At 35.1% G+C, this 24,652-nt stretch overlaps 1 protein-coding gene across 6 annotated transcripts in view; it reads right to left on the bottom strand.

Annotated features, from left to right (window-relative positions):
* lrp4 (low density lipoprotein receptor-related protein 4) overlaps positions 1-24,652 on the bottom strand; it is a 99,222-nt gene that overhangs the window by 8,508 nt on the left and 66,062 nt on the right. For 4 of the 6 annotated variants that reach the window (XR_014605456.1, XR_014605457.1, XM_084109405.1 and 1 more), the window contains exons 14-32: positions 23,463-23,680; positions 19,339-19,515; positions 18,343-18,468; positions 17,439-17,647; positions 16,426-16,507; positions 16,120-16,225; positions 13,876-14,077; positions 13,596-13,785; positions 12,414-12,545; positions 9,674-9,814; positions 9,500-9,586; positions 9,209-9,380; positions 7,789-7,951; positions 7,004-7,229; positions 5,414-5,717; positions 4,986-5,204; positions 3,001-3,135; positions 606-714; positions 184-376 (exon numbers count right to left, since the gene is read on the bottom strand). Coding sequence is in view for 3 of the 6 variants with exons in the window: in XM_084109405.1 (XP_083965531.1) it covers positions 184-376; positions 606-714; positions 3,001-3,135; positions 4,986-5,204; positions 5,414-5,717; positions 7,004-7,229; positions 7,789-7,951; positions 9,209-9,380; positions 9,500-9,586; positions 9,674-9,814; positions 12,414-12,545; positions 13,596-13,785; positions 13,876-14,077; positions 16,120-16,225; positions 16,426-16,507; positions 17,439-17,647; positions 18,343-18,468; positions 19,339-19,515; positions 23,463-23,680 (3,191 nt within the window). In the remaining 3 variants the exon portion in view is untranslated. The remainder of the gene's footprint in view (positions 1-183; positions 377-605; positions 715-3,000; positions 3,136-4,985; positions 5,205-5,413; positions 5,718-7,003; positions 7,230-7,788; positions 7,952-9,208; positions 9,381-9,499; positions 9,587-9,673; positions 9,815-12,413; positions 12,546-13,595; positions 13,786-13,875; positions 14,078-16,119; positions 16,226-16,425; positions 16,508-17,438; positions 17,648-18,342; positions 18,469-19,338; positions 19,516-23,462; positions 23,681-24,652) is intronic. The other 2 variants (XM_084109406.1, XR_014605458.1) reach the window with 2 other exon arrangements.

Genomic DNA, 24,652 nt, shown 5'->3' on the forward strand with positions numbered 1-24,652 from the left:
ACGGGTTTTGAACAACTTGAGGGTGCGTGAATGACAATTTTCATTTTTGGGTGAACTATCCCTTTAAAGATAAGGTGCATCTCCCAAATGTTTAAATATGATGTTCTATGCATAAGAATTGTAAAACCCTTCAAAGTAAAACATGTAGAGCTCTTCAATTCAGGCCGAATAAGTCAATCTTACCAGTCTGCCTTTGTGGTGACACCACTATGATGTCCATGAGGCCCTCTACATTAGCCAGCACAGTTTCCTTACTACGACCTGTATGCTTATCTACTCGCTGAATAGACTTGGTCTGCCAGTCCGTCCAGTAAATCCAACGGTCTTGCTGTGAGATTCGGGAAAAAGGAGTTAAAGGAGAGTATACCGGTTTCAACTGGAGACAAAGAAAAGGGGTAAAAAAAAAAAAGGGAGGGGGGGGAAGAAAGATGGGAAGAAAAAGGAGGATCAGAAAATGGAAAGATGCAAAGGAAGAGAACATCATGCTAAGGTTATTAATGCAGAGACATAAGTGGAAGAGAGGATGGGTCAGTGGAGCAGGAGGTGATGTGAGTGAGACACATTGAGTCGATAAGTGAGGGTGAGGATCAGATTGGGAAAGGTACCTGCGTGAGGGCAAACGGGTGTGAGACGGGGCTGATGAGAATTTGACGCAGTTTGCCATTCAAGTCAGAACTTTCTATGCGGTCCAAGTGTGCATCCACCCAAAAGATCCTATACATGAAATCATGTGATAATTCAGTGATAATTCTCCAAAATGTTTGAAGGTACTTGCCATGATTATGGTACAAAATAGAGTCTGAAATGCTTTAAGGAAGACATCTTTTTAAGCAAATGAAGAAAGTCCAAAGTAAGAGGTGCCTTTAGAAAATGTTGATATTAAGCCTCAGGATTTCAAAATAAATGTTTTATCAGCTCTTGCAATTATCAACATTTAGGACATGTCGAAAAACTGTTAAAATCACAATTTGTGATGCAATGTTTGTTTTATTATAATGAAAACGGCACAAGTAAATAAATATATAAGGCAATCCTACTTTCGGTAAATCTACAGTTTTATTTTAGTATAATTGAGATACTACTATAATTTTCAATATTTTGAAATTTTTTAATCATTTTAATTTTAGTTAAAGTTTTAGTAATTTTGTTGTGTCGATTTTTTAGTTTTAGTCTTTCTAGTAGTAGATTTTGTTTTTCTATATACAATATCTATTTAGTTTTTTTGTCTATATAGTTTTATTAATTTTATTTCAGTTTTAGTTATTTTAGTACATCAAGTTAAACTAAATTAAAATGAGAAATGTTGCTTGACAAATAGACAAAAAAGGGGGAAAAAGGGTTATGTTTATTTTATTTTAAGTAATTTTTTTCTTATTTTAGTTTTAGTTAACTATAACAACCTTGTACATTTATTTTGAGAGCTGTCATGATTGAAATGTATAAACACAACGCCTAAATAAGTTTGCAAATTTAACCTAAATGAATAGTCAGAACTACAGTAGCCAGTTTCCATTATTTCCCCCCAAAATGGGACACTAACTGTACCCTATTCATGGAAAGTACCTGAACAGTCAAAGCCAGTTGATGTTAGTGGTAAAGTGGCATTGAAAAAGTATAGCTAGGTGTAAAACTGAAGAAAGAAAGAAAATAGAACAAAATTTAAAATGATTTTCAAAAACAGAAATAGTGTGTATGTTTCATCTAAGGCCACATACACACTGCAATCTAGTGATAGGAGTGTTTAAATGTGGTAGTGAATCTCCAAAAATCATTTGGTGTGCATTAACCCTTGAAATTGCGATGACTGAGATTGTGATAAACATGACTGTGAACAAGAAGCATGAATGCCAACCTGTTTGATTTGACCAAAGCAATATTAGTATATGCAAAGGTAACTTTTTTCAGGAAATTGCCAACGACAGAAGGTTTTCTGGTCGCTTATAAATAAGGCCAACACTTGGTTGTGATTTTTTTTGGTCTTATTTTTGGTCTAATTTGGGCTTGTTTTGTTGAGCTTTTTGGAAGTATGTTGAGTCAACTGTGATAAAACTTTCCATGTTTATGGATCTTGCCATCTATGATATTTACTTAATGGGTTTACTTTAAAAAAGTATGCACTCAATTGAGGCAGATCACTTTTCTTCCGATAATTAGATAATCCCTCAGTGTGTCAACTTGCGTGACTTTGCCTCAACAAAGGGATGTGATTGGATAACTGAAATAACCAGCGGGAAAATCTCGTCACACAGCATCTCAAACATTGTTTTAGTCAGTCTGAAATGCCTGAGCCAAAGTCTGTCATCAAAATGATTTGGTATAATGACCTCCAAGAACTGTCTCACACGACTGCATTCCCAAACAACGGGTATCTGCTTCCAAATGCAAAAATGCATGTGGTCTGCGCTCTCTAAGGCACAAGTAATTTATAATGTATGATTAAAGAGCCACAGTGGATCCTCGACTGCAGCAACTTACATTTTTATTACATATATTTTGCGCCAATTTCCCAGCAAGTGGCGATTTTGCTCGATTGAACACATGGGATGGAAACTGAGCTTCATTTACAAATGTTTTAACGCGATATTCCAATTTTGAGCATAAGATAAATTCACAACTTTGGATGTAAACATAGCTATTTAAGAGAAACTTAAATATTGTATGTAACCTGTTGTTTGAACAGGACAGTTTGAGCGTCACACCCTTTTATAACTTACAGTTGTCAATCACTTAATGTTTGAACATATATGGATTTATTGTTAATGCAGCGAATTTGGTAATAGAATGCAGTTGTCACTCCCATAAATGACCAAACTGTGTTTGTACAGAAAGGCATTATGCATTCAACAGGGAACATTGGACAGTGTATGTGGCCTAAAAAGTGCATCAGAATTATGTTGATATGGGTTAATGGGTTTAAGGTCCATTTTATACATGTGTACCATCTTTCAATAAAATCATTATCAAAACTCTCCCCTTTTTTATTTAATTCTCCTCTTTTACCTGCGAGTGTCATAGTCCAGTGTCAAGCCATTTGGCCATCCCAGATCTGTGTTAATGAGGACTTTTCTGTCTGTGCCATCCAGGTACGCTCGCTCGATCTTTGCGATATGACCCCAATCTGTCCAGAACAAGAACCTTGCCAAAGAATAAAATGATGAAATGCATTCATTAGTAACTATATATAGTAACTCCCTTCTCTCTCTCTCTCTCATTTAAATAAATGCAATTTTAATGCGTTACTTTATTCTAATTTCAGATTTAACTTCTAGATTCAACTACCCGTAGACAAAATAACTAAAGAAAATTAACCATCCATTTTTCCTTAGAGATTCATCAAGAAAATATTGCAACTGTAATAACCAGATTTTAGACATAAAATAATAATATGATAATGTATATTTGTAATATAATATTACTCATACATGCATACATACATACATGCATGCATACATGCGTGTAATCTTCCAAACCGCATACCACTGCTCTAAGTATACAAAATACATAGAAAATGCAAACTACAAGCACTGGGTAAAATAGTCAATTTCGAATTAGACTAAGGGATTTATAGATGCATTTCAGGATTGAATAATATTGACATTTCTCTTTTTTTCTCTTCCCAAACAGTAGAGCACGGTGATAGCAACTCCAATGTCATGGGTTTGATTTCCAGGGAATGCATGAACTGATACATTGCATACCTTCAATGCAATGTAAGTCTCTTTGGATAATAGCATTTGCCAGATGCATAAAGGCCCCAATATACTTCAAGTGTGAAGTCATTTCGAACTGGTGTGACGTCATTTCGAACAAAATTAGTTTGTTTGGAGTCCGTTTCATGAGTTTGAAACAGCTTGCCAAAGTGAACTTTCCGGAAAAGTTTGCTCTGTCTGGTAAACACAATCGAACTACTATTGGTCCACGGTGATTACGTAATAGATGAGTGTGGCTCTGCCGCCTTTGACGTAAAACTCTTCTCCAGTTCATTTCTTCTGTTCAGTCCGTCGAGCTTAGTCTAAGGGCTTTTTTACATTGTATGTTGTTGCTATGGAGTAATGGGTTTAAGTTTTTTTTTCTTCTACATGTATACCATCTTTCAACAAAATCATTATCGAAACACTAACCTTTTTTAATTAATTCTCCTCTTTTACCTGTGAGTGTCATAATCCAGTGTAAAAGCGTTGGTCTGGTTTCACACTCAACTTGATTCTCGCAGCTGAGTAAACGACACTTAGAGGTTTACTGTATGTCCGTCGCATGAAGGCGGCTTTCTGCAGTGGATTGCCATTCAATTCCATTAAAGTCTGTGTTGTTTTCACATTCACATGAATCGCGGCACAGTTCGAGTGCACCTCCTTCAGGTAGTCTTGGGTTCGGTACTTGGGTCCGCATGACAGCTTTCACATTACCAATTTTTCATGCGAACCGTGCCCCGTTCCGAACTAAACTGCCAGTGTAAAAACGCTGTGAACACACTGGAGAGCTGCTTTATAGTAAAAACTGAAGTTTTAATCCGAATTGAAAGAGATACTGACACGGTTTTGTTTTTCCATGTTCAATACTGTAAATCTGCTTGCTTTATGAAGAAATTTATTGAATAAAGTGTTACATAAATAAACATGACGTGACGACTGGAGTACCGAATTGCAGAGCTCGTGCAAACATATCCACATCCCTATGATCAGATGCTTTTTTTAATGCTTTTTTCTTACCGCTGGCATTTTTGTTGTGTGCTTATTTTTTATATTGAGAGGAAAGCGTGCAGAACATATTTTCATATTTATGTAAACACCACTCTCAGCAGTGTAGGCGGCATCGAGATGTCCGCTAACAGTATACCGCTGGTCACGTTTTAATCTTCTTTTACCCTTAAGCGAAGAATGAAAAAGAACTTCACCGTGAGTATATCGGGGCCTTAAATGTAAATATAAAGAAATCCATAAATCAACAGAACTGGAAGTAAATGATAATACGTTTGCCTTTCTCACCCTTTGCTAGGAAAGACAGCGATAGCTCTTGGTTCATCCAGACTGTTATTCACCAGAACTTTCCGAGATGTGCCATCTAAGTGAGCCACTTCAATGGTGTTACGGCCAGTGTCTGTCCAGTACATGTTACGGGCGACCCAGTCAACAGCAAGTCCATCAGTGGTCTTCAGACCATGACTGATCACAGTTTCCATACTGCTGCCATCTAAATTTACCCGTCTGAAAACAATAAAATATTGTGTAAATAATATAAGAGAGCTTAACAATACATCGCATTTAAAATAGAAGTAAATGCCAGGGTGGAGATTTTTAAAACTTTCCGTGAAAAATCTTGCAGTAACTAGCAGGATAAATGATAGCATGCCACTACTGCAGTAAAAAATATATATTTCAAGACTAATGATTCATTTTAGTATTAGACATCATACCGGATAACATCCAGAGACACATCTGTATAGTACAGCTTCCTCTCCACGCTGTCATAGTCCAAGGAAATAACATTTTGCAGCTCGGGCACAGGAACGTACACGTCTGTATGGTCATTAGTGTCTAGAGAGATTCGTCGAACACTGATGCGATTCGAAAACAGCAGGTATGTTTCAGGCAAATTGTCACATGACCTTCCATCACTTTTCAGCAGAATACCCGTGGGACAAGCACAAGACGTCACATTATGCCGAGGAAGGCACAGGTGAGTGCAGCCCCCGTTCCTCCTGCCGCATTTATTGAAGCCTGCAGGAACAGGAAGGACGATCATGCCAAAAAAGTACCAACATTTTTGTATTATTATATGCCAGGCTTCGCTAAGCCTTGAACTGCACACCATTATTAACAACTATTTAAGTACTTCAAGCACATTGTTGTAATTATTTACTGGAAAAAGGATATAAAGGTTCAGGTGGTTAATGGTTAATTTACATTTAGCAGGCACTTTCTGTGACAAATAATCAGTGTTATTTTAATATTACTTCTATACTACACTGCCCACACAAAAAAAGTCGCTTTTTGGATTTAAATAGGCAAATATATATAAAAAAAGTCTATGATTGGATCATCATTGCTTTGATTATTATGTTTCTAGCATGTTATATATTTAGCAACCCTAACTGATGGAGTGTGTAGCTTTTCAATTCTTAAACCACCATGTAGGATGGCACATCATGGTCATATTCCAGGATGACAATGTCAAGATTCATCAGGCTCAAATTGTGAAAGAATGGTTTGAAGGGAGCATGAAGAATCATTTTCACACATGAATTGGCACCTCTGGGTCCAGAGTTAAATTCAGTGAAAGACTTTACAGAGTGCTGGACTCTTGCATTGACAATACAAGATCTTGACCAAATATTGATCAAAACATTTTTTTCCATCAAGAAGTGCATCAATTTCTGGTCAAGATCTTGTAGACTCTAGATCTATTTGAAGAAAAAGTATTTGCCTATTTAAATTCAAACACAAGCAACTTTTTTTTGTTTTTTTGACCGGGCAGTGTATTTGTAGCTTTTTTTTATACAATGTTTTCATTTTATTTAAATTGTATTAATTTTGTGTGCTTGTCATTTTTATTATTTTCTATAAATTTTCTATTTTACTTTTTTCTATTTAGCTTTAATTGATCATTTCGATTTCAGTTTTAGTCATTTTACTGCTAGTAATTTCTTAAGTAATTTTAAAATAATATGAATTAATTTAGTTTAGCTGCCAAAACAAAATTTCTTATTGTCATTTAAGTTTTCTAATATAATATTTCTAATACTTATTATTTTTTACATTTATTACAAAATATAATATTGTTATTTTATTTCCGATTTATTTAAATTAACGATTAACATTTTTAAAAAAGTTTTAGTTCATGACAAAACACAAATTTTGGTTCTAAAAATGGCTGAAAATTATTTTTCGTGTCTACTGTTTTTTTTAAACATGAAGGCTATTTGATGCACAATGCGAAAGGCTTTGAGAATGAACACGACAAAAAATAAATAAAACCAACAACACTGTACTACTTCGTAACCTACCCAAAGGTCTTGCGCGGTCAACAGCCTGGATGTCCATGAGACCAGGTAAGTTGGAGCGGACTGTGATGGTGTTTGCTCCAGTTCCCTTGTCAGCTCTATGAATACTGCGGCTCTGCCAGTCGGTCCAGTACATGTGCGGTCCCAACACAGTGAGGCCATATGGGTGCTGCACAGGAGACACCAGGGTCTTCCGGTTTGAACCATTAAGATCAGATGCTTCTATCCGCTAAAGGTTCAAAAAGATTAAATTATTTTATTTAATTCAGCCAGCTAGCATTTATATAAGTCTTTTCATTCCTCTGTAGGGAAACTTGAACAATGTGTTACACTAAAGGCTGGAATACACTGCATGACCTTTAACCCTATAAAACCAACTGTACCATACTTTTTATGCAAATTTCCGAGACTAAATTATCAACACGATTAACACTTAAAATATTTTGTACACAATCTATGTTATACTGTTATAAAGATGTCATCATTCACAATACAAGCATTCTCCATTTTCTCCTACATCATAGTATATAAGCCATAAAAGCTGAGCATATGATACTCAAACACATGCAATTTGTTTTTAAGTATTTGATGTGTGTAAAGGTTCATACGCTTTTCCGTAAAAAAAAAAGGTGATATTTCTGACTATTATTTCATATGTCAGGCTATACAGTTAAAATCTAATCAGATTGTCATCATACATTAAACGACTGAGGATCAAACACTACCTGACATTCAAGTCTTTCTGAACTCAAACTCATGCAGAAACATGTGCATCGTTGCTAACTAACCTCAGTATGTGCATCAGCCCAGAGCAGTTGTGAACCAGCTTTGTCTATGGCAAGTCCATTAGGCCAGCCGAGATTATTATTGATCAGAACTACACGATCTGAACCATCCATACTGGAGCGCTCCAGCTTGGCATGTTCACCCCAGTCGGTCCAGTACATGTACCTAAAAGCAGATTTTATATTGTTAATCATTACATACTGTGCCTGTCCCCAGCTGCAAGAAAACCCTTATTTAAAGAAAACCCATAGTTATAATCACTGAGTGGTTTTCTTGAATAAAGAGGGTCTTTTGCAGCTGGCTTAAAATGAAAATTTTAGTTTTAGTCTGTTGATTAGCTTGAAGGTGCAAGTATAACTCTAAACATTGACTTTTAATATTACAGTCTCTCCATTTTCTAGGAATACGGACCCAGAAAAAAAGTAGAATTTTGTCCAATCAAATGCTTTCAGACCCAGAATATAATAAAAGTTATTAGAAATACCACCTGCCTTCAAAGTCCTCCTCACTCATTCAGTTCTACCCTTGTAAAAAACAAGTGCGCATTATTGTTTTGAATGTGCACTTTAAATCTTAATAGTATATTCCTAAAATTGTTTGAGCAGATAATATATTAATGAAATAAAAGGCCACTTATGTGTACTTAAATAGAACCTTTACTAACACTCTTAAGTGCACTTTGTAACAATGTCAAATTAAAAGTTTCACTTTAAAGTGCATTTTTTTAAAAATTGCTTTACTCATTTTTACACTTATTTTGATGTACTGACTAACATATTAAAGCACATGTAAAGTACTTTAAATGTAATATTGATTAACTTACTACAGTTAAAGTTAACATATGTACTAAATTGCAACTTCACTACAAATGTGTAATTACAAATATATTTAAATAAATGACATACATTTTTAACAGAACACGACATACGTTTTAATAGAATTACATTAAAGTATATTTTAGTTTGCATAAAGTAGGAGAGGCTGCACTATGCATAAATATACTTTTATTTGCACAATTATCCAGGCCAGCACTCTTAAAGTTTAATAGTATATGCATTGAGTGAAGCCTGCTCCTATCCTCACTTACTTAGTATATTTTAGTTTACCATAAATAGAAGTAATTAGGAAAAAAGTGGGTATAAAAGCAAACCAAAGTTCAGCTAATTACATTTAATATCAATTTAAACAACAATACATTTTCATTTAATTGCAATCATACATCACATTCAGTTCCCACATAAGTAAAATATTTTAAAGTAATAAGCGTATGACGAGTACTAAAGTGTACTTCTTTTTCACAAGGGCACATGGTGAATAACACATATAGCGTACTATATAAGGAATAGGAATTTATCAAGTCTATCTAAATCTGGCCTGAAACGAATTGTTTGGAGTCAAAACAGTGTAGGGCAAAACATTTACCCCATCTCATGGAACAGGGCGATTGCACGAGGGCTGTCCAGGTTCTGCCACACAAGCACTTTTCTCATTGAGCCATTGAGATTAGCAACCTCAATGCGGTTTGTCCCGGTGTCAGTCCAGTAGATTTTTCTGCCCACTGAATCCACCGCCAGACCATCTGTGGTCATTAGACCTGAAAGAGAGGGGGAAACACTTCAAATCAATGAAAGTTGAGCAACTGGATTAAAGTAATTTAATACAATTACTGTGCGTAGTTTTGAGGGTAACAGTAGATTTAATATGGTCCCTTACCAGTTGAAATAAGGTCCTCATGTTCTGTACCATTGATATTGGCTCTGCTGATTTTCTTTAACGTACTGTCTGACCAGTACACTTTACCTGCAGAAGCATGAAAATATCCAAAATGATTTTCCCTGAATAAGCGTTATATGCAAAAGTGTCTATATATCGAGAATTTCCTTGTACCTTCTACGGCATCCACTCCAATGGCAATCGTGTTCTTCATAGACACACTGACCGCCAGAACAACATCAGCAAAGTATGGGATGTCCAAAGAAATCATTCTGATGTCCGTCCGCCGGGCAAAGATAAGAAAGCTGTTCATTGCTGTAAGACAAGAGAGAATAAGAAGGAAGGATTATATATACACATATAATGCATTGTTTTAATTGCATTTAAATGTTCAAATTAAACATGTTTCAAACTAATTAAGTATAAAAGTGCAATATATATATATATATACTGTATAAAGAACAATAATAAAGAATCAGAACATTAGAGATATCTGGCATAGAACATATCAGATATTTGGCATGTTTTAGTCCAGATTAAATCGTAAAAATGTTTTACATGAAAACCAATGTTTGAAAATAAGGTAACACTTCATTTTTCGTTGTCCTTGTTACATATGTTACACGTACTTACCATAGTAATAACAGTAAATTATGCATAATTACATGCAACTAACCCTCAACCAAATCCTAATCCTATCCTAACCTTATAGTAAGTACATGTAGTTGCTTAATATTACTCAGTACTTAAATATTTAATTACACTGTAGCAATGACACCTTAAAATAAAGTGTAACCGAAAATAAATATTAAGTCTTTAAGTATTGGGTGTTGTTTGATAAACGCCATACCGAATACAAAAATCTGAAAACATGCAAGCACTGTTTGACTTCCTTTCTTCTCTGTGACAAGCGGGTGTCAGAAACAGAGAGTTGCGCAGCCTGTTTAGTTTACGGGTAACCAGGGCAACCACATTATTTCTGCCTTTCCATAAGTGCCATCATTCTGTCAGAGAGTGAATGTGCATTTTTATTCATTCTGTCTCCTTCACTCGTTCCACACAGATTTTTAAACGGTTGATGGAAAAGAAGCTTTCTAAAATGCATTCTAAAAATCTAAATTCATAATATAGTATTTATAATTATTCACAATAATGTAATAAAGTGTTCATTACCACAAAACATCATCTTACCAAATGTGTACCTTACACATGTCTACTCTCCACGTTACTGTTCCAGTAATCCTTATGGTTTCTTTTGTAATTTTGTCTGACTCAAGAAAATGGTGGGTGAAGCTACAAGCTAGTGTAAATAGCCTTTGCCAACAAGACGGGGTATTTTTATGTAGTGCATAATTATCATAATGACAAAAAATAACTTCTTAATTGCATGCACAGGAATAGTACTGTAGGTGCCATTTACTGTAGGTACAACAGGCTAAAGGCACACCTTAAGAAAAATGTGTTTTTCACGGTAACACTTTCTATCAAGACCATGCTTATAATGAATAGCCCCATTCATACTTATTTATAAGTATTACTATTCTATAAATATATTTATAGACTCATTAAGACCTTTACTGCATTAGAAGAACAGTTATAGTTATTTATATTATTTTTATAATTACTTAAGGTCATGAATGGTTATTTTGATTTGTTAAAATCTATATCTCCTCCTCAATATGCATGGTATTGCTTATAGCAGTTTAAATTATACGTAAAAAAAATATTGTTGCAGTGTTTTGCCAGTACATTAAAACATAAAAAAGTGTAGACCCCACTAAACTACTAGTGTCACGGAGCAGGCGTTTTACAGATACATGGTGTTGTCTTCGACGTGGCGCGCAGTAGGCGGTTGTTTGTATCGGTGCATTTCTGGAGTGAGCTATTATAATATTACAATATGTAACGAAAAAGTTTAAAGTGGCTTCATAAATTAATTAAAAACATAAAAAAGCAAAACACACCTGATGCACATTTAGGACCCTATGAAATCCGTTTTATTTTTTCCCAAATTCTGTTTTATTTTTTTCCGTTTTAAGGTGAGACACTACAGGCAAAAACTGTGTTTTTCATGCATCTGTCAATTTTGAGATTTTTAGCTTTTTGGCCTTTCATAAAGTGTTTTTTTTTTTTTTTTTCAGAGTGCATCTGTAGATATTCATCTTTAGATAAATATCTTTAAAGGCCGTTTTCTCAAAATGAGTTTTTCCTCCTACATTGAGCCAGAAATCTCCACTTCAGTAACACTTACATATACCAAACCTTACAGTTTTATTCTTATCTATATTCTGAAGGTTTTTACAGAGGGGTTTGTTCGTATATAACTTTCCTGATTTTATACAACATTTTATTCCTAAGAAAATGGCGAAAATGGCTGTTGACAGTATTGCATGACAAAATATTTGAATTTTTGTGCCATCTATTAGTTTCAAAGAGAATGAAGTCAAATGCGGCTTTAGCCCCGTTGTGCCCTACGTGTAAGTGCAAATAGAACAAGCCTACCCAATCAAATCTGATCAATGGCATTAAATGATGCCAAAGCAGCAATTAAGTTGAGCAAAAAGAGACAAATCCACTACTGAATTCTATTGAAAACCAACCAAAGTGACTCTTTCAGTCAGTGACTCTCGCCTTCAGACATGCACCATGACATCATCATCACTGGCACATCATTACGGTGACCCCTAAACCCCTAAGGCAACTCAAAATGAGCCTCAAATTTCAAAGATTCTCCTGTCCTTGCAACAAAAAACTATGAACTGAACTGTCACCTGGAATCCTTAAAGCAAAGAACACCTGCAGCCATTTCATTAAATTTCATCTCAATTGTGTAGTTATGGCTACTGAATGAGCAGTTATTGCTGGGTCCTTAGATATTCGAGATGCGTAAAGTAGCATGGCCTTTCGGCATTACCGTGAGTGCAAGTCTTGCCGTCCGCCTGTAGGTTGATACCAGTGGGACATGCACAGCTTGAGGCTTTGGGAGCAGGAGCCAGGAGGCAAAGGTGACTGCAGCCACCATTATTCACCGAACAGGGCGTCTGGACTTTAGACAGAAAGGAAAAAAAGTGGAGACAGGTGAGAGAGAAAGGGGAAGAAATGGACGTTCAATCAGATGTAACAGATGCCTATCAGGCCTCTGGGTGTCCCGGTAGATCATAATACACGAATGAGACTCCAGACTGAAGATCAGTTATCACTGGCCTTAATCCGCCGTCTGAAAACCCAAGATATTGGATATGGCAGAGACCCACATTCCTCTTTAACACATATCTGCTAGGCATGTGTGTGAATTTCAGTTGTCAACGGGATGCCAACTTAAAAATGAATTATACTTAGCTTATTTTACTTGAATGTATAGAATACAGTTAAGGCATTCACATAATTTGAACATTATGTACACATTCATAACATTAAAACTAACTTACAGAAAATGTAAAACTTTGAGCCATGTGGCCTTTTTTAAAATGAATATTATATATTATCTGCAAGTAAAGATTTCAAATAATATACTTGAATTGAAGTACACTAGAAGTGCACATTCAATACAATTAAGCGCACTTTTCCACAAGGGGTTACGTCCAGTTAGAACACAGTGTAAGGCTTATGCATAAAATTAGTTAAACTTTAAAAGCTTTTTGGTTACACTTTATTTTAAGGTGTCCTTATTACAGTGTAATTATGCATTTAAGTACTGAGTAATATTATTTAACTACATGCGATTATGGTTTGGTTTAGGGTTAGCTGCTTATAATTATACATGTAGTTATTATAGTAAGTACATGTAATGTGTAACAAAGACAATGTAAAATAAACTGGACTAATAAACATATTACTGGACTGGACAGCGAAGGCAAAGCAACCATTCAATACTACTTGATACTACTGCTGCAAACTGAACTCATTCAATACTACTTAAAAAGCAACTCAGGATGAACCTCATGATGTAGGTTGAGAGAACATCAGAAAGTGCACAGAGTGACTGCACTTTTGACTGTACTGTATATTTCGTACCAGTATTACTGATTAAATTATAGCTCTATTGTGATAATGACAGTTGTGATTATTGACACATAACCCTATTGTGCCATTTTACCTGTAGTTCTATGATGGTGGAACATGTGAATGTCCATGAGATTTTCAAGGTTTTCTGCCAGCGTTCTTCGGTCCAAACCAGTAAGCTTGTCAGCACTTTGGATGCTCTTGGATTGCCAGTCTGTCCAATAAATTCTGTCTTCATGAAGTGTCAAACCAAACGGATGAGGCAACTGACTGCCAATCAACACCTTCAATACAGAAGAATGAGCGGGAAAGAATGAATTGCAACCTTTAGCCAATTTAAATAATAAGAAACACACACACACACTCATTTCTACCTGTCTGCCTGATCCATCAAAGTTGCCATACTCAATGGTCTTAATGCTAGCATCGGCCCAGTACAGCCTCTCGGTGTGGTAGTCGATAGCCAACCCATTAGGCCAGGTCAGGTTTGTTGAGATGATAACCGTACGGTTGGATGCGTCCATACCAGCACGCTCAATCTTAGGATTTGCACCCCAATCTGTCCAGTACATGAATCTACGGTGAGACAAAACAAGTAAGTACTTTTATGTACTTTTTTATGTTATGTAAGCATCCACAACTACTGCAATACTTTACTTCACTTGAAGCCTTTATATATGCTTTATTAAAAAAGCATTTTAATGCATTAATTCTTCCCTGTAATGCACCTTATAATACATTACAATACTTCTCTATTCATTGTTATACCTTTAGAAATTATAATGCAAACAACCATGTTCATATGTTACAAGGAATCTGCAAAAAATTATAATGCAGTTTAACTTTGGTTACAATTATTTATGGAAAGATATAATGCATTATAATGTACATTATGAATACCTGGTTACACCTTATTTTAAGGTGTCATTGTTACAGTGTAGTTATATATTTAAGTACTGAGTAATATTAAGCTACTACATGTACTTACTATAGGGTTAGGGTAGGATTAGGATTTGGTTGAGGGTTAGTTGCATGTAATTATGCATCATTTACTGTTATTACTATGGTAAGTACATGTAACAGGACACTGTAAAATAAAGTGTTACCGAATACCTTTATAATGCATATACATAAAGGCTTCAAGTAAAGTGTTACTTTATATTCAAATTCATTCGTTTTTAAATATCTTGAGCATTTCTGTAGAGCACGGTGCTAGTAGCGCCAAGGTCATGGGTTTGATTTCCAGGGAATGCATGAACTGATAAAATGTAAACCTTGAATGCTTTGGATAAAAGCATCTGCCAAATGCATAAATGTAAATGTTTTGAGTTCACCTGCATGGTTCACCATGCATGATTTCCTGTTTCACTGGGATTCAAAAAAGAGGTCATGCACAGGCCAAATTTCCTTTACTCATCCATCACTACGGGAAAGACCCAATAAAGTTGCACAAATTGAAATGACTAAGAAAATAACTTCTTTGTTGAAAAGGGCCATTTCAATGGAAGTACCTCATGCCAACTGTGAAATATGGTGTATATCTTTGATGTTATGGAGATGTTTTTCTCCCAAAGGCCCCGGACAACTGGTTAACTCCAAGTATCAGCAGATATTAAATCAACACCTGACTGACTCTAAGCTTGAACTGGCCATGACTGGATATTGGGTCTCATTCACTAATAATTATGTTGATTATTTGTTTTTTTACACATGCAGGGAGGTTTTTGCGAGAAGTTCTTGTGTGTGTACAAAACACACAAGAGAACTTCTCGCAAAAACCTTCCGCACAATTCACAACAGGCGTGTATGTGCATTAATTAGTTCTTAACCTTGGTCTAATGTTAATGAATTCAGAGTGTTCTAAATGAACGTCCATGTGCCTAAGGTTAGTAATTTACATAAAACGGCAAAGCAATTCCATTAAGGGCTTTCTGCACAACCTCTCCTGCACAGAAACACAATAAACACAATAGTGAAATCAAGTTCTTTCCACTTGTGTAATTTAGCCAAGAGAAAAAAAATCGCATTTGATGCTTAAAAGTGTCCTCAAGACTTGAATACTGTTATGCGCTCTACAAATGAATTAGTCAATCATCCATTTCTCGATTGCAAAAAGTTTATATATGTGTATATATATATGTGTGTGTGTGTGTGTGTGTGTGTGCGTGTGTGTGTGTGTGTGTGTATGTGTGTGTATGTATATATATGTATATATATATATATATATATATATATATATATATATATATATATATATATACACATGTATCCGTATGTTTATGCAGAGGAACTTACATCAACTGAAGATATAACGCTCCTTTTGTTACTCAAGATTTCTGTGTAAAATCTTTTGTTATGCAGAATTTGCACACAAATTTGTGAATATGCAAGGGAAGTAAATGTCCTACATCTAAATCACACCTCAAAATGGTTTACTGAGCATGAAGCTCTGAAACTGAAGGATCTGGAGAGATTCCCTATGGAGGAATGGTCTCAGATCCCTGGTCATGTGTTCATCAACATTATAGGAGAAGACTGGGCAGTTATCTGGGCAAAAGGAGGTTGCAAGTATTAAATGAGGTGGTGAGCAAAACAAGACGAGACCCTTCTTGACCTACCCGCCGATCGGGTCAACAACAATGTCCCGGGGACGATCGAGATTCTCCCAGATCAGAACTGTACGCATGCTTCCATCTGCGTTTGAAACTTCAATCCGGTCTGTGCCTAAAGGTGTTCAGAATTGAAAAATCAATCTTTTCTTAACATCATTGGGGAAAATGAATATCTAAATTTAGCTAAAAAATAAATAAATAAATTAAAATGTACCCTGATAAAGACAATTATTGAGAAAAAAGATATCATGAAAAAAGATAAATATAAACATTTCGCTTGGTCTGAAAGATGAACCAATAAAAGATTAGTACCTGCATCAGTCCAGTACAGTTTATGTGTAAGCCAATCAATAGCTAGACCGGCAGGGCTTTCCAAACTTGTGTCCACCACAACCTGCAACCAAATTGAATATCATCTGTCAAATTACATGAAAATACATTACAGCCACCTAATTTATAAGGGAGGATTCGCTGGTTTTTGCTAGTTTGTTCTCCAGGGGTCAGTATTTTACACATTTCACCCCATTTAGTAAATACACTGAAAACATGCATAGTTCATACATTAGACACCCAACAGCAGTGACGTCCACAGACCTAAGGCAAAGGCAAGGATAGAGGATTAACAAAAAGGGCACTCCCTACTAACACCCTACTTTCACCATTCTCTCACCTACACATTCATACAATAAATGCATATTTACACACACTCAAAAGTTTTAGATCGGTTTTAAGATTTGTTTTGTTTTTTAAAAAGTCTCTTCCGCTCACCAAAGCTGCATTTATTTGATCCAAAATACAGCAAAAAACAGTAATATTGTCAAATATTTTAACAATATAAAATAAGCGTTTTCTATTTAAATACATTTTAAAATGCATTTTTTTCCTGTGTTGTAAAAGCTGAATTTTCAGCATCATTACTCCAGTCTTCAGTGTCACATGATTCTTCAGAAATCACTCTAATTTGCTGCTCAAGAAACATTTCTGATTATTATCAATGTTGAAAATAGTGTGTGCAATTTTTTTCAGGATTCTTTGGTGAATAGAAAGTTCAAAAGAACAGCATTTTTCTGAAATAGAAAGCTTTAGTACGGCCTGCAGGTATAATAGGAAATGCAGTAGCAAGAGTTTTACATTTTTGTAAGTATACCTACCTGTTACTCCTCTAAAGCTACTCTCTGATTTAAAAAAAAAAAATGCTTTTACTAGTTATAAAGGACGCGTCATTATTGCTTCATCATTACCAGTTGATTATCATGTTTTTTTTTTTTTTATATTAGACAAAACAATAAATCTGTTTCTGGGTCTCAGGCTAAATTCCTGCTAACCTCCTGTTTGGTGCCGTCCCATTTTGCTCTGTTGATGGAATCGGTGGTGACGTCAGTCCAGTATATATATCGCTCACTGGAATCCCAGTCCAGGGCCACTGCATTTCGAATATCAGCCAGTGGAATGACATCATCCAACTTGTCTTCAGTGTCAAAGCTGATTCGACGGATGTCCGTCCTTCGGGCAAAAAGCAGGAACTTGTCAAGACCTGATCAAAGACCAAAGGTCTCCTGTCAGTTCTCCAGATTTGAAAAGTTCATCAGTATAGACAAGCATTTATTTCACAAAGTCAGAAATGTGATCATAATGAAAGGAAAATGACAAATTTTGTATGGATTTGTTAAACAACAGCTTTATTCATGTTTGTGGCTGTATTATTCATTTTTGTTACTTGTAAACAAGGATGGTTAGTTGATAAAGAGAGCAGCTGCAATTGAGACAGATTGATTATTGATTAGAAGTATTAGTATAACTATTATTTTTAAGGGTACATATTACTGCACTATAAAAAAAGCAACTACACATTTTCCAGTTTATGAAACCTTTTGAGTCTCTAATACAAAGAAATGCAATTGTTCTGTCTGTATCATCTCAGTGAGCTTTTATGAGGGATTACGCATGCGCTGTACGGTGAATTTAGCGTTTTCCGACGTTTCAGTGCGGATGAGAAACTTTTGGAAAACGCTTGAAAACGCGAGTGTGGAGGAAGAGTGTTTTGAAACGAAAAACCCGTTTCAAATGAATGTAGACGTAGCCAAAGGCTCCCCGTGGTATTAACACAATGACGCACACAATAACTTTCTGGAAGTTTGTATTGCACTTCTCACATAACTGTCCCCTTAGCGTAAAGGGCTTATGTTGTAGCATGAATAAAGATAAATAACTAAAACAATAAGTACTTACTCTGGGCACAGTTATAGTGGTCCACCTTTTTAAAGCCTGTAGGACATTCACAGGTGTAGGTCTTATTGCTTGGAAGACACAGGTGACTGCAGCCCCCATTATTGCTCCCACAGCGATTTCTCCCTCCTAAAAACAACAAGAAAAAATAATAACGCTTTTAAAATGAATTTTATTTACTCATTGGAAAAACGTGACGGTGGCGACATTTCGGCAAAACATTTGAATTCATGTCGCTTCATGCACATTTCATTGCACTTTCAAAATGAAATGTTCAAGTTTTATTCAAATGAATGAAGTTTTATCCAAAAGAGATAAATATGAATCTGCCAATGTTTTACTCTGTTGGATGATGTATGTATCGTGGCAGTTCAGTAATGAAATGTCTGGTGAGTGGTGCTAAAAGGTTAATGCTCTATCGTGTGAAAATAACTTACTACCTACACCAAACCCTACACTAAACCTAACCGATAGTGTTAACCGATGCGAACGGGAGGTAAAAACGTAATAACCATACCATTTTAGCTTGTTTATACGAGTCTTTGAGCTCTTTTATCGTGACTTGTGTTTCACGGTGAGCTACCGAGCAAGTTTACTACATCAGATAAGCCTTAAATATTAAGCTTGTTATGTGATGCAAATGTCAAAATATATTAGTTTACAAATCATGCGATATGATAAAAGTGTTTTAAGGTCATAACACAGTATTGTGCTAGAAAATAAGTCTATTAATTGATAATCTGCCCCTGTAATCATCATTTGTGTGGACAGGAATAAAAGTTGATGGTGCTTTACAGACACTATTGTTTATTTCAGCTAAAAACTGCAGTGAATTGTATGTATAGGTACCTTTTTGGAGTATACAGAAATGCAGGTAGAGGTATGTTTTTCCAATGAGACGATGTTGCATTTACTTTAATGCGATTTGTGTTTGGAAACATTGTATACTATAAGCATGGTCTACTATACTACGAGTAATAAGGATCATGTTTGGTTGACCTGCAGGTTGCCTCTGCGGGTGCAGAGTGTGAATGTCCATGGGAAAATGCAGCTTGTTCCGGATGACCTCTTGGTTCTTGCCTGTAAACTTGTTTGCACTGTTGATACTCTTGGTGTGCCAGTCGGTCCAGTACAGACTGTCTTCAAACACTGTAATGGCAAAAGGATGTGGAAGACCTGGAAGACAGAAAGAAGGTATATATAATATATGCTGTGCACATTTTTCTGTAATTAATCATGATTAATCACACCTAACATACAAGTTTTGGTAACACTTCATTTTACAGTGTCCTTGTTACATATGTTACATGTACTTACCATAGTAATAACAATAAATTATGCATAATTACATGCAACTAACCCTCAACCAAATCCTAATCCTATCCTAACCCTATAGTAAGTACATGTAGTAGCTTAATATTACTCGGTACTTTAATATATAATTACACTGTAGCAATGACACCTTAAAATAAAGTGTAACCTAAGTTTTTAACATATTTTTATATTGTAATACTTTTACATTGAATCCCCAAAATAATGTAGAAACAACATAAAGACAGTATACTTTAAATATTTGTTTAATGACATCTTTTTACTAAGCACTATGAATGTAGGCCAGTATCACTAATACCAGTACTGATACTGATGTCTTTATTAAATTGATTTTATCCATTAATTATAGCCATTCAACATTACAGTATAATCGAAAGCTATAATTTTTAACCTTTAGTAGGCTTTTAAAAAAAAAAGAACAACTTAAAACAATCTTCACATAAAACTTCTTCACAAATTCACAGACAGTGAGCCAGTTTTTTTGCATCTTATCTCACCTGAATGGTTTAATAGCACTTGAATGAATGAATGAATGATGTTATACAGTATGTTATATAATATATATAACAATAATTAATGACCATCTTCCAATAATCAATATATTCCGATGATTTATAAACCTCCTGTTGTATTTAAGAGTGAACATCAAGCTTAAATGTTATGTTTGGTCAAATTATTTCTGGATTCTCCACTACAGTAAATAGCTGCATATGTTATAAAAAACAAACAAACCTTGTAGTCTATATGGAATGTCTAGCTTTTTGTCTACACCTTCTACTGTTACGTCCATAAGTTCAGGTCAAATCTGACCCAGGGGTATATAATGCTTTTTTTCAATGCAGCTGTGTTTTCTTGAGTGAAGAGCGTCACAAGATCTCCCTTTCACACACACACAAAAGGTATTTGTATTTATATCAAGGCATTCTAAAATTCTTGATTCTGATTGGCTCACAGATGCTCTAAGGTGCTTATTTTCATTTTAACTGTTTCAGTCCCTGATTACGATCAGCTGAGCGTTCTAAGCTGTTGTAAAATACTCTTTAAACACACTTGTGACATTTGTAATAATGACAAATTAATCAAGTTTTACTTTAAAGTGCATTTTAAATCATGTTTTAACAATCTTTTGTCATGCTTTAAAGAAGTACACTTACACTTGTGTTGACTAGCATACTAAAGCACATGTAAAGTTCTTGATTATAATTTTAACCGGTGTGTTATTTTATATTACATTTAATGTAAATATTTTAAATGTACTAAACTGCAACTTGATCATTACAAATATGTGAATACAAATATAAACATATGGCATACGAGTTTAAATAGAAATTAAAAAACAGTAGTCAACATTTGAAGTGGATCAAAACCTTTCATCAAAAGTTATACATGAATTTTGAACAATACCCGTTCTTGTCTTAGGACAGCTCTGATTAACTTTTTTGATCCACTTCAGATTTTGACTACTGTATATGCTTGACAGTACATTCAGCAGTACACTTTAAACATATTACAAACTCAACAGAAATAATTATGAAATTACATATAAATGATATACTTAAGGGGGTCAAAAAAACACTCTAAAGTTTAGATGGTTGCATATAAACTGATTTTAAACTATAATACATATTCATTTAGTTAACATGGAATTAAGTGTCGGAAAACACACTTGAGTTCACACTTAAGTATATTATTTCTGTAATAAGTATGCTAAACTGTACTTCTTTTTCACAAGGGTTTATTGGGAATCCATTTTATTTGGGATAAAATTAGACATGACGACAATCTGGTGTACTGTAAACTTTGAATTCAAAGCAGATGAGGTAAACCATTTTCAAGCTACTAATTAGCTACTTTCCATCCATCCAGGATTAGAAAATCCTTCCCTTTCAGCAATAGTCAATCAGAGGTGGCAGCGATAAAGTTGTTCCTACCATCCTAACCTAAATCTACAGCTAAAGACCTCCTCCGCCATAAACAAAAGGCATAAAAGGCATTCTAATAACCCTCCTATTATTTTATACTTATAACCTCATATTTTTTCAGTTCTTTCTCATCTTTTCTGCATTGCATTCTGCTCTAACTTCTGTGCTATTCTAGTTTATTCTTTAAACTGGGCACTCTGCCAAACTATAGGCGTGTAAAGCGCCCTGCCTGTATCTCCCGCCTTTTCTGCACCTTTCACCCTTCTCCAGGTGTACACACACAGCGTGGGGTTGTTTTGTGATCTTATCTTTGTAGAGGAGCAAGGATAGGTTTGAGTCAGAAGGTTTGTTTGCCTTTTTTTCTTTTGTTTCCAGCTCCGCTGCCATCTGCTGTCCCTCCTTGCTGGTACCTTTCTCTTGTCATCTCAATCATCATTCGCTTTTGATCTTGTTTTCCCAGTCAGCATATCTTTTCTCCGTGTGTGTGTGCACTCTGCTTTTTTTATAATGCTGGTGCCTCCCTCCCTAGTAAATCTGTCAATGATGACCACTGTAAGCAAATCTGCTCTGAATTTTTTTAGAGCTCGGTTTTCAAGTCTAAATATTCCCCCACCTTTCCCAGGTGCACAGGTATTTTGTTCCTGCAAACCCCGAGGCTTAGTCTTCCTTTCTAGTGTGCCATTTAGAGGGAACACTGGTTGCACTCTATCACACATCAGAGAGACACCTGAATTTATCTACAAGACATCACTTATCCTCGAATGAACAGATTAGTCAAAAAAAGCACAGCAGCCTAACCAAGTTTCTTAAAGGACAATCTGTAAATCTGTCCAGCTGTTGAAACACTGAACTGACAATAGAATTGATGTTTGCGTTTTAAAATAATGTGTCCATAAGATGCACTTTAAAAAGTTTAAACTAAGACTAAAACAATAATGTCTCTTTTTAAATTGTCAAGTAAGTGGTTTAGTCTGACTTGAATCATACCAGTCAGATTTTTGTGAAATCAAACTAACATAACTAGTTAATGTAATATTAAATCACACTACAATGTTTTCTATTTGAATATATTTTGAAAAGCGTTGAAAATCATGTGTCACATGATCCTTCAGAAATGATCTGATTTATTGTTCTCTTTATTGGTGCTCAATTAATAATAATGGTTCTTAATATTATCAATGTTGGAAACCGATGTGCTGCTTAATTTTTTCAGCTATTTTTTGACACTTCCATTAAAAGGATTGGGGTAATTAAGTTTTTTTTTTAAAGAAAGAAAAAAAAAAGCAATGAAAAATTTTAATCAGCAAGGATTCATTAAATTGATCAAAAGTGACAGTAAAGATGCTTATTATGTTACAAAAGATTTCTATTTCAAATAACACCAGTTCTTTTGAACTTTGATTCATTAAAGAATCTGGAAAAAGATGCATCAGTTTCCACAAAATAACTATGAAGCAGCTTTTTTCAACACTGGTGAAAATAAGAAATGTTTCTTCAGCAGCAAATCAGCATGTTAAAATGATTTCTGAAGAATCATTTGACACTAAAGACTGGGGTAATGATGCTGAAAATTCAGCTTTGCAACACAGGAATAAATTACATATTAAAATATATTATGTATTTATAAAATATTCACATAGAAAAGTTATTTTCAATTGTAATAATATTTGACAATATTACAGTTTCTACTGTCTTTGTTTGATGCAATAAATGCAGCCTTGGTGAGCAGAAGAGACTTCTTTAAAAAAAGCATAAAATACAATAATTGTGAAACCATGCCCCATGTTTGCCTCTCTATACAGTATCATCTAATGTGTAATATATAAAAGCATCTGGAAAAGAATAAAAGTTAAAGTTTTTTTTTCTTACCTTGGCTAATGACAGCCTTTCTATTCTTCCCATCCAGGTCAGCTCTTTCAATGACGTGGTGTTTGGCATCCACCCAGTACATACGGTGACCGGCATAGTCAATGGTAAGTCCATTGGGCCAGAATAGGTGTGTATCAGCAATTATTTTCCGATTAGAGCCATCCATGTTGGAATATTCAATGCGTGGCATATTTCCCCAGTCAGTCCAGTAAATCTTCCTAAAGACATAGCAAGTGATGTTAAGCAAAGTTGAATGTTAATGTAATAATATGCAGTTAGGGCCCAATGAATCAAACAATAAATGTCCTTTTGATAATGGCATAACATTCGAAAAAAATTTAAGAAAACTCTACGACTTTATGCAATTTACAGTAATTACTGTGCATAGGTTCTTATCTTGAGGGCTAAAACAAAAAGACCTTTTGAAGAACTTACTGGATTTGCCGAAGTTTTCCAGGTTAGTGACACCAAATCTATAAAAAGTACTCCAAGTTTTGTTTGGGGCTGCTTTTTAAAACATGAGCGATTTATTTTGTAAGGACTGAAACAAATTCTAATAATGTCGCCCTAAAAATAATTCTTATTCTTTCTTTCTTCTTTACATTTTCCATCATGCATCTTATCCCTCAGATAAATTATGTAATGCTTTGGCTTTTCTCGCATACAGCAAGATCTACATGCATCTGTGTGTAAGAATCAGTGGAAGCAAAGCCTGTCGAAACAAGAGCTAATTCTTGTTGGAGAGGGGAGAATTCAAGCCAGATTTCATAAACCCCTTTGTCCTTCATGACAAAGAGCCATGATGAGCGTCGGCTGCAACTCAAGCCTTGTGACTTTCTCTGAGCAAATTGAGTTACGAAGTTTAGCCAGAAGTCACCAGAATGGTTTCATGCTCTGCTTACCATTGCTTATTACAGAACAACAACTTCTGGTCACAAGAGGGGATTTTTCCCCATGAAAAAGAACAGAGGAAGTGACAGTTTCAGTATATAAAATGATAAATGTACTGCATTTCAACACGCATAAATTAAAGGGGTCTCGGCACGGGGAAAGAGTCTGATCTCCCTTGTGAAAAAAGAGGTACACTTAAGAGGACTTTAAAGAAGAAAAACATAAAGCTTTCAGACACTTAATGCATGTTATGTAATGTATGTAGTTACTTCTATTGTCTTTGAGATGTGGTTTATATT

The sequence above is a fragment of the Abramis brama genome (genome assembly GCF_963993115.1).
Source record: "Abramis brama genome assembly, chromosome: 3".
Classification (NCBI taxonomy): Eukaryota; Metazoa; Chordata; class Actinopteri; order Cypriniformes; family Leuciscidae; genus Abramis; species Abramis brama.